Below are 10858 nucleotides of genomic sequence, written 5' to 3' on the forward strand. Positions count from 1 at the left end.
AAAGTTTGCTTCCGCTTGGAAATTCAGTTTTATTCAAACATATTTGTTTTCAAAGAATTTCAAATAATCTTCTAGAACTTGACACATTCCAGGTCGTGAACGACGCCGTGATCGCTTAAAAACAATTCCATAGCAACAAACGCACGTGTACATTTGACATGTTCACGATACTGCCATGTTACAACGACTGCACAGTTGTCTATGTTCGCATCCAGTATTATCGACATTTATGTATATTTTGAGAGCAAAATGTTAGGTGCAAGCCTACAGCCGCGCATTTGAATTCCCCTGTAAATGTACAACCGTGCAGCCCCAACATCTACCTGGTTTGGAATGGTTTTAAGTTATTGTTAGTAGTAGCCTACTTGAACGATTTACATTATAATTTATGGCATATATGAACATCGGGAAATCAATCAGTTCAACTGAACATATCATGTTTTGAGATTGCATACAATTTGGAGAGAAGTAAAAGGATAGTTTTAGGTGTTTATTTGCATACAAAACATTGCTGTATTATCACTGCCTTTCAGTATGAACCAATGTTACATTGTCGTTGCTGAGATACCATAAACGACCAACGGGGCTTTTCCCGTTCAGTAGACCAGTATCAAGTTCGTTTCCTGATGTAGACTGATGTTTTTTTCCATGTGATTAGACGTTTCCAATTCCATGGACAAAAAGCTTACTCTTCAAATGCAGACTTGACCCGTCCAATCACCAGAAATAATAGGCTACAAACAACTTTGAATAGGCCTGCTGGTTATTTGTTATAAAACATGACTTTGCACCCGTTGTCTACCTAGTGCTTTATCTACGTGCAAAAATACAGTCACTGCTATCAACAAAATCAGGAACACATAAGCGATCATGTTGAAAGTGCTTCAGAACTTTTTACTTTGGCTTGCAATTGTATCCTGCATTAACAGTGTTAAAAAACGAACCCTTGGACGGAGGACAGGCAAGTCTACATCTCTGGGCAAGTGATGCTTGCCACTGCAAAAAAAATGGATAACTAAGGCATAAATAACGAATAACATAATCCACCTTGAAGTCTTCCAGGAGGATAAAAACAATCCTTTAATAGGCCTGCTGGTTATTTGTTATAGGCATGGCTTTGCACATGTGGTCTGCCTAGTGCTTTATCCATGGCAAAAATACATTCACTGCTATAAGCGATCATGTTGAAAGGCCTTCCGAACTTTTTAATTTGGCTTGCAGTTGTATCCTGCATTAACACTGTTAAAAAACGAACCCTTGGACGGAGGACAGGCAAGACATCTCTGGGCAAGTGATGCTTGCCACTGCAAAAAATGGATAACTAAGGCATAAATATAAATAACACATAACATAATCCTCCTTGAAGTCTTCCAGGAGGATAAAAAAAACAATCCTTGGAGTCTTTCATTAGGATGCTCATACAAAATGAATAGAAACATAAAAAACTAAAACACCATTATACAAATACAAAGTATGCACATATTCTCAGCCCTTCCTATCATCAAGCATTAGAATAGGCCTTTGAGACGCCAGCTGAGTGTTCTGAGACATGTACATGATCTTCATCCGGTAGGCGTTACGCCCATGTGAGTTAAGGCCTCACTGCTAGCGCTCTCTGAAGTCTCTGAGGATAAAAAGGCAAACAAACAAGGCACAGGTTATATTGTGTTTCAAACGGCAATGGAAAATGTTCTCACATCTATACATGTTGCTGATCTCATAAATATTCTATATCGTAGACCTACAAACTAAAACTTGAGCATTCAAAGGACAAGAACAGAGAGGTAGCTGTTCTGTGTCCTACATCAGGCAAAGCAGCACACACATTGGTTCACAGGTGGCTGAGGACTCCGAACCGGGTTTGGACCTGACTGGGCCTACAGTAAGCTGCCATCGGGGCACTAAAGCAGGGACAAAACATGCATCAGGTCAAGCCAAAGGGCTGTTACTGAGTGATTCTGGCTTTGACTTTAGAAGCACACAAGCTAGATACAAATGTATGCTTTAAAGGGGCCATGTGTAGTTTTTGTTGTCAAAAACAATGCTTTTAGTCTTGCTTGTTTCTGTGTTCATGAACATTATTTTGAGGCTTGAATGTAAGTAGTAAACATGTGCATACAAATGACAAAGAAACAAAGGATGAAAAGCATTCTCTTTTCTTGACAACAAAATTCCTATTGAACCTTTTTGGTAATTTCAGCAATTTCAGCAATCCTACACTGACGTTCAGATTACATATGGTAAGAAGCCTCCTTCTGGCAGGCAAGTAGGACAGGGACACAGCTGGATGGGATCGGTCTCCGTGCAACCTGTTAGTCTAACTTTAGACACACAACTTGGCTCCAACCATCACCCACACTTGCTCTCTCAAGCACGATGGCTTTCAAGAAGGACATGGCTGAAGATGTCCATGTAGAGCCCCCTAATGGGGAAAGCCGGAAAAGCAACATCCCAGGGGTAGAGGGGCAGCGAACAGGAGACACACAGCGGCAGCAGAGAGGGCCAAGCAGTCTCTCTGATGGCAGGGGTCAGGGGTCAAAGGTGACTCGGGTCGAGGCATGGCACGGGGTTTGTTTCAGGGGCCTACCTGGGTGAGGGGAGGGTCAGTGAGGAGGAGGAGGAGGAAGAGAACAGGAGGAGGCGGTGGTGGTGGTAGGATGGGTGAGGAGCCCACAGGGAGGGAAGCTAACAGAACAGAGCATCAATACCTGCCGGGGTCAGGACCAGCGCCTGCAGCAGGTCCGACAGCGAGACGATGCCCCTCACTATGTCCTCCTGATCCACTAGCACCAGCCGATGCACCTGAGAGAGGGAGGAGGGCGGACAGGTGACAGGTAGAGACAGATAGGGGAGGGGGAAGAAAGAGCAGGAAAAGAGAGCCAGAGATGAAGAGTCAAACAGGACAATTTCACATCATGTAAACACATTATCATGTCACAAAAAGATATCGTAATATAATATTCTGATTTATCTGATGTCACTTGTGATCATGGCTGTAACTAAACTTTCAGAAATACAGAGGATACCAACGACAGCGTAAAAGGGGGGTGGAGGATGGTCTGTACCTGACTAACAACTAAAATCAATACAAATACTTCACATTTGCAACATAAGGTTGTTTGAGGGCAAGTGCTGATTACGCTACAGTTTTGTTAGTTCTAAGTAATTAGTAAATAAAGTAATTAATTCCTTTATGATGAAAATAACGGATCATAAAGCCCTGCTTGTGGTTTCCCCCTCTGGCCCTGTCCCTCTGTCTTTCTGTCTCTCCCTGTCCCTCTCTGTCTCGCTCTCTCTCTGTCCCTCTCTGTCTGTCTGTCTCTCTCTTTGTCCCCCCCTCTCTCTCTGTCTCTCTCTCTCTGTCCCTCTCTGTATCTCCCTCTCTCGCTCTGTCTCTCTCTCTCTCTCTCTCTCTCTATCTCTCTCTCTATCTCTCTCTCTCTCTCAAATTCAAAAGGCTTTATTTGCATGACTGCATACAACGTTGTCAAAGCATGTTTACATAAAATGTACAATCACAATTAAAGAAATACAAACAAACAATAAGTTATAGATGGTAACAATGCGGTATATAAACATATAACAGGTTAATTGTTAGTATTAAACATTAAATATTAGTTATGTGGGACAGGGGGTGATACATATTTTGCTGCCAGTCTACAGCAGTCCTCTGACAACTGAGAGTCTGTCCAGATCCTGTAGATGGTGGAATTCCGGGAATATTTGTGTTATTTTGTCAAAATAGTGGTCTCTAAGACTTCGGTTGTGGTCAGGTGAATCATCAATCTCTCTCTGTCTCTCTCTCTCTCTCTGCCTTTCTCTGTCCCACTCTGTCTCTCTCTGTGAGGCGGGACTGACCTCAGCCTTGGCAATGCGGTCGATGATGGTCCCCAGGGTCTCGTGGGGGTAGCACTTGAGTACCCCCTCCATACAGCAGGAGCGGCTGGCAATGGCGTCTTGCATCGTCATGTTCAGGTTGTTGTAGGTCTTCTGAGCCGCTAGGTTCTGCAGGGGAACAAAACGCACATCACTCACTTCACTAGGACACTCAAAAGATGCCTGCCTGCCTACCGCAAAGGGGTACTTTATAGGGGCAAATCAATAAAAAAGAAGAGTGTGTGAAGTGGTGAAACCTGATTTTATCGTTAATGCTCTTGATCTTTACAGCTAAGGTTACACAGTGATACTAGACACAGTAGACAGCTCTTTGGAAATGGACCAGGCCAGATGTGACCCTGGTCAGGAACGCCAGGATGATCTTCTATGGGTGTGAGAAAGATACGAGGCGCCCCTGTGAAATGCTGAGAGGTTCGAAGTCGGCGTTGGTGTCAAGCCTCTACATGCGAAATTGATCCAGGGTGACCTTTCTGTGTGCCTCAAGTTACGGCTTTAAAAACCAAACGAGAAACTCTTACATAAGAGATTTTAAAATAAGTTAACACATGGCTCACCCTTCCTTCTAGGTGACACCATATTTTTGTTCTCAGACGTTCTGATTTAAAGACCCTATTTGAGGCAGTATTCAAATATTATGGGTTTAGGATCCTTCTTAATAGTGTGGAGTTTATAGGGAAATTTTTTTGTTTGGATAACTTGTTTCGGAATACACCTTTTTTGGAGGGAGGGTGGGTGTAAGGTTAAAAAAAAAGGTGAGATGACAGTTGAGTGTAGAAATGTAATTAGAAATTGTAGAAATGTGCACAAATAATCTCTCTGGCTCAACTTGGTTGCACAGTGACAGCACCTTATAATTCCTACCCTGACTTGAAATAGAATTAGGGAATGACTGTGGTCTAGTAGTCTTTCTCTCTGTATATGTTTAACGTCTGTTTCACAAACACAAAAAGTAATTTTACTTACAATCACATCAAACCTGGAGTACAGGGCAACAACCTTCCCTGAGAAGTAAACACAATATGTGAAAGTTTGTTAATATGTGAAGCACCAGAGATTCTGTTTGGACTTTTTATACAGTGGCCTTAATTTTATAATGACTACTATTGATAAAGTTTAACATTACAAACAATGACACATGTAAAAAAAAAAATGAAAAAGATATCTGGTTTCACTTTTGCAGGGTTCCAGTCTTCATTGCCACACCCAACACCTGAGCTGGCAGTTGGCGCACCGTGTCAGACCAAACACACACACACACACACACACACACACACACACACACACACACACACACACACACACACACACACACACACACACACACACACACACACACACACACACACACACACACACACACCTTTCTCGTTGACGACAGGCAAAGCAGATACTCGCCGCTCCACGAAGATGGCCAGCGCGTCGTGCACCGAGGCCGTCTCCTGAACCGTGGCGACATCTCTGAACGTTCCTATGGCCACCTCCACGATGCGCTTCTGCAGGAACCCTGGTTTGGGGATCATGGTGCCCTAAAGAAGGACATGTTTACTGCCCTAACACTTCTGAAAGGTCACATGGCCTTCTCCAGTAGGTTAAAATAAGTCTACAGAGTTTCAGTGTAAAGCTAATAGTAATGCCAAAGTTGAAAAAGAACAAAAGTAATAGAAAGGGCAAGATTAAAGTGGCGTTACGTAGGAATTGCTAATCGCTAACGAGATGCTAGCGGCTAAACCTAGCGAAACCACTTGAAATTAGCTTACTTTGACACTGACAAACTAGTGAGTCAACAACTTTACTAACACAGTCAATCATCAAGCAAGTGCAACACAAGACAAAGCAAGACGACAAATAAGCTACTTATTAGTTCAGCAGACAGTAGTAACCAGGCGGCTTCAGGCAAACCTACATAATGCAGTAATATGCCTACGGACCCAGGTATTTTTAAGCTGTTATTTTAAGGTAAACTGCTAATCCTAACCCTAACCCTAAAGTACAATTCCTACATAATGCCACTTTAAAAAACAAAAGTAATAGTAAGGGCAAGGTTAAAAGAACAAAAGTGCCAAACATCCAAAGTCTGCAGAGTCTCAGTGTAAAGCTAATAGTAAAGACTCGTTCATTCTTTGTTAGCACACGTAGTGACACACACTGGAGCGGATCCGCGCTGCGTCGGACTGGGGCCGGTTCAGACCTGTTCCTGCGTAAGCCCCTACGTCTAGGGAGGGAACGTATTCACTTATTAAAGGTGCAGTCTGCGATTTGGTTTCAGTTTCACGAAAGGTTGCTGATATTTGAGCTCAACAGCCAATGAAATCCCACCCCTCCCTTCCGGGGTCCTGAAACACTGTGTTGGTTGGTTGAGATACTTGAAAAAAAGTGAATGGGCTTAGAGTCGCGGACTGCACCTTTAAGCGGAAACCTTGGCAGAGATAGCAAGAGAATCCTCATGAGCAGGGGGAAAGGAGAGAGCGCTCACGAAAATGTGCAGGAACTTGAGGATGCGTTTGTGAGTAAGGATGTGCAGGACGTTCCCAGACTCGGGGTCAATGACCGGCAGCCTGTGGATCTTATTCTTCAGAAGCGAGTAGATGGCTTCAAACAAGCTGAGGGACAAACAGAAAACAACTTTTAAAGCACACACAAGTCTAAAAAGGCAAATGCTCTCTGTCCAAACATCAGATTACTCAAACACTGAATGGGTTGAAAATAGTATGGACTGTCTAAATATGACACTAAGTGGATTGGAGGTAGTATGGACTGTCTGAATATGACACTGAGTGCAGTGGATGTAGTATATAGACTGTATGAAAGTGACACTGAGTGAATCAGAGGTAGCCCCACCACACCCTCTCTGTCTCATGATCAGAATGGACTCTGGGTGTCGCCATGGCGATGTGTGCTACAGTCAGACTCACCTGGCATCAGGTGTGATACTGATGAGAGAGTTGGAGCAGTGCAGAAAGCTCTCTTAGGAAGACAAGAGAAGAACATAGACATTAATAATTATAGTAATACGAGTCATTTTTCATTGTGACTATTTCAGCGCCAATGCACATATAATAAGAAATATTTTATGTCTGCTGTGATTAATGCCATAAACAGACATTACATTAAAAAGTAATAATTAATCATAATTTATGAATTATGTGGGGGGGGGGGGCTGTGTAGTGTGTTTGTATGTAGGGGGGTGCTATGTTGTGTATGTAGGGGGGTGCTATGTTGTGTAGTGTGTATGTGGGGGTAATGTGGGGAGGGGGGGGGGGGGGGTGTAGTGTGTATGTGTGTGTTTAGACTATTTCACTACACAGTATTCACTACCTCTCCATGTCTCAATCTTGTGCTCTTCCAGTTCATAGATCTGTACCTGTAAAACATAGTGACAGGTTTACCCAAACTCTATACCCAACTCAATGTAGGTTGTGTCTAAACTATAAACACAACATTACCAAAAACTTGATGAACTTCACAAGGTCATTTCCATTATATATATTTTTAAAGCAGCTTGCTTTTTGCATGGGCATGCCTGGGCTTTGGTGCCAAACACAGTCACCATTAGAGGAGTGCATTACCACAGCCCTACTCAGCAGAGCCATTTTAAACCGAGCCTTTCGAGGACAACATCTATAACTGACACCTTCCCCCTGCCTGCAATACTTCAGATGCCAGCCCTCTGGTGCATCTGCTTACCAGTCACTGCTATGCACACAGTCTGGGGCACGCAAATACACACACAACTGTGAAAATACACACACAATCATGCAAATACAAACACAATCACGCAAATACACACAATCATGCAAATACACACACAATCATGCAAATACAAACACAATCATGCAAATACACACACAATCATGCAAATACACACACAACTGTGAAAATACACACACAATCATGCATATACAAACACAATCATGCAAATACACAATAATGCTAATACAAACACAATCATGCAAATACACACACAATCGTGCACACACTAACACAATAGCACACGCCCATACTGAACTTCCTGATAGTATTCGGAAGGATGCAAATTACTGAGGGAACTGAATTCTGTTCTGTGCTTCAGATCAGAGTTCCAGGTGTCATCACGGCCATCTGTACAGACATCACTCATCTGTCTCACACCATGACTGACTGATTTATGGTGACTAACTTATGATGACTAATTTAGAATGACTGATTTAGGATGCCTGACTTGAAAGACTTCGCCTTTTTGACAGTCAAGCAGTCACTTCTTGATCCTATTCTCGAGGTGGCTCCCTGCAGACAGCTTGCTTCAAATAAAACACATAAACCCTTTCTGAAACTTTCAGCATTAGGGTTCAAAAACACTTTTGAAGCCTGGAGCCCCTTAAGGGCCACTCACCATGGGAGACTTGTAGTAGCGGTGGAGAATGTTTATGAAGTCTGTGATGGTCAGCATACCTGTAACACACACACACACACACACACACACACACACACACACACACACAGGACAGTGTTCAGAGACTGACAAGCAGAGACAGGGAAAAAGGGGAGAGGGGGACCAAAGACAGACAGATGGATAGACTGAGTGTAGAGAGAGAGAGAGAGAGATAGAGAGAGAAGTGGTCGAGATAAAGAGACTAAAATAGTAAGAGAGATAGACTGAAATGGACTATAAATATTCTGACATATGAAGAGAACCTGTACCAGGACAAACTGAAGTGGAGGATGGCCAACCCATGAGCGCTGGACAGGGACAAGACCAGATCAAACCCACAAATGTTAAAGATGATTATCAGGAATGAAGCAAGTTATCACTCTTCACCTCCTCCAGTACACATATAAGAACACATGATCACCACCCTACATTAAGTTTAATTTAGTCATATGATCACACAGGATGAATTGGTTTGGCAGCCAATATGCCATATGTATACACTACTAGAAAAAAATGAGGCTGCATCCATCAGATACGTATTTATATATCTCCCATAGAAGGGTGTTGAGGATTAACACAGGGTCCAGCCAACTCCTAAAGCACAGGTGGGGGCCTAAACTTAGACCACATGGCACCACCAGGCCTGAGACGGTGCCGAAAGGCCAAAAGAAAACGTCCCAGCAAAGGCAAACTCTTAGTACAAGTAGGGCTGAATTTACGCAGCATACACATGTATTACCACAACAATTGGGACACAAAAAACCTCAAATGTAACACGGTTGTGAAGTGTACACGTAAGGGTATAATTCAGTTATGCATTACTGTTGGATAGCAGAGAGGATGTCTGTGGAATTGACCTGTGCTCACAATACGAACAAAGCTAAGTGCGGAAGAACAAAACTTATAGTGCGGGAGAATGCGCAGCGAGACAAACTGTTCATCTGTTTCCAAGGAGACTCCTGTGCCCCAGACAGTGCACGACCCCAGGAGTATGCTGTTTCTTAGCCTAACCACCATGGCACACACACGCACACGCACACGCACACGCACACGCACACGCACACAGAACGGGCAGACAGGTCTTACTTTGCAATAACGATTACACTAACGGTGGACAACTACATTGAACTAACACAGGCTTTAAACTAACCTGTTTCAGAAAGCCAAAACAGCAACAACACACCAGTCCAACCCCTGAAGCATGCTGGGAAGCACCCACAGTCTTCTGATTGTCTACCCCAGCACGCTACAAAACATCTTGGCCACAGATTGGACATGACTCAAGCACACATGGAAAGCCCCTGTTGTTGCCTGCGATCCAATGGCGCGACAATCTTCTTGGTGTGTGTTTAGGCGTAGGTTCACTGTGCTGGTGAAACATACCTCTACCCCAAGACAAGGCACAAACATGACAGTTAGTGGCTAGGTTTACCAACACCTGCTAAACATGGCCCTGCAGCATTCTGATGGCGGGAGAGAGAGAGAGAGAGAGAGAGCGAGAGAGAGAGCGAGCGAGAGAGAGGGGGGGGGGGAGAGCGAGAGAGAGAGAGAGAGAGAGAGAGAGAGAGAGAGAGTGAAGAAACTCAACCCAGTTTCCAGTGCATGGCAAGGGGGCAGGGGGAAAGTTGTGGTGGAACATGGACTGGAGTTTAAAGCAAGAAAGTTTGCAGAAATGTAACACTTTTTGATGCATGTTATTTTTAGCAAACTAGTTTTGGTATCATCTTCAAATTGCCACCCAGGTGTAACGGTTGCCAGCTGGGGAGAGTGGGGCAAGATGAGCCAGTGGGTAAATTGACCCACCTCTTGTCTCTTGGCAACCATACACAATTTTTGTCATGTTACCCTAAATTTAGTTGGCATTCTCCATTTTCATCTTCCTGTGGAAGAAAGAGCCATGTGGATGAAATGTTATATCAGGTAGGTATGCTAATGACCTGGCAGTGTGTAAGAACATGCGAGTGAATTGACAAAAGTGTAGCCAAGCCTATTTCTCGATGCTAAAGACTTGGCAAACCATCATGTTTCAGAACTGTAGACAAATAAGGTGTAATCTTTATTTTCATGAACACTAATATAATCTGCAGAATGTGGGATTTGATTATTAATAATTATATTCAGAACTAAACTTTAAAATCTGGGTCCAGCCAACTCCTAAAGCACAGGTGGGGGCCTAAACTTAGACCACATGGCACCACCAGGCCTGAGACGGTGCCGAAAGGCCAAAAGAAAACGTCCCAGCAAAGGCAAACTCTTAGTACAAGTAGGGCTGAATTTACGCAGCATACACATGTATATAACCACAACAATTGGGACACAAAAAAACTCAAATGTAACACGGTTGTGAAGTGTACACGTAAGGGTATAATTCAGTTATGCATTACTGTTGGATAGCAGAGAGGATGTCTGTGGAATTGACCTGTGCTCACAATACGAACAAAGCTAAGTGCGGAAGAACAAAACTTATAGTGCGGGAGAATGCGCAGCGAGACAAACTGTTCATCTGTTTCCAAGGAGACTCCTGTGCCCCAGACAGTGCACGACCCCAGGAGT

The 10858-nt window shown here is 43.5% G+C and overlaps 1 protein-coding gene across 8 annotated transcripts in view; it reads right to left on the reverse strand.

Moving 5' to 3' along the window:
* Nucleotides 1–475: 475 nt before the first annotated feature.
* The window catches only part of prkag3b (protein kinase, AMP-activated, gamma 3b non-catalytic subunit), an 18763-nt gene continuing 8380 nt past the window's right edge, over nt 476–10858 (reverse strand). For 7 of the 8 annotated variants that reach the window (XM_080839212.1, XM_080839214.1, XM_080839211.1 and 4 more), the window contains 9 exons: nt 8267–8325; nt 7213–7258; nt 6810–6861; nt 6371–6497; nt 5258–5423; nt 4861–4898; nt 3859–4005; nt 2709–2802; nt 476–1624 (listed from right to left, as the gene is read on the reverse strand). In XM_080839212.1, coding sequence (XP_080695338.1) covers nt 1563–1624; nt 2709–2802; nt 3859–4005; nt 4861–4898; nt 5258–5423; nt 6371–6497; nt 6810–6861; nt 7213–7258; nt 8267–8325 — 791 coding nt within the window. In that variant the 3' untranslated portion in view covers nt 476–1562. Of the gene's footprint in view, nt 1625–2587; nt 2803–3858; nt 4006–4860; nt 4899–5257; nt 5424–6370; nt 6498–6809; nt 6862–7212; nt 7259–8266; nt 8326–10858 lie in introns of all 8 variants that reach the window. The other variant, XR_013968659.1, reaches the window with a different exon arrangement.

This window comes from Sprattus sprattus, assembly GCF_963457725.1.
Source record: "Sprattus sprattus genome assembly, chromosome: 5".
Taxonomy (NCBI): Eukaryota; Metazoa; Chordata; class Actinopteri; order Clupeiformes; family Clupeidae; genus Sprattus; species Sprattus sprattus.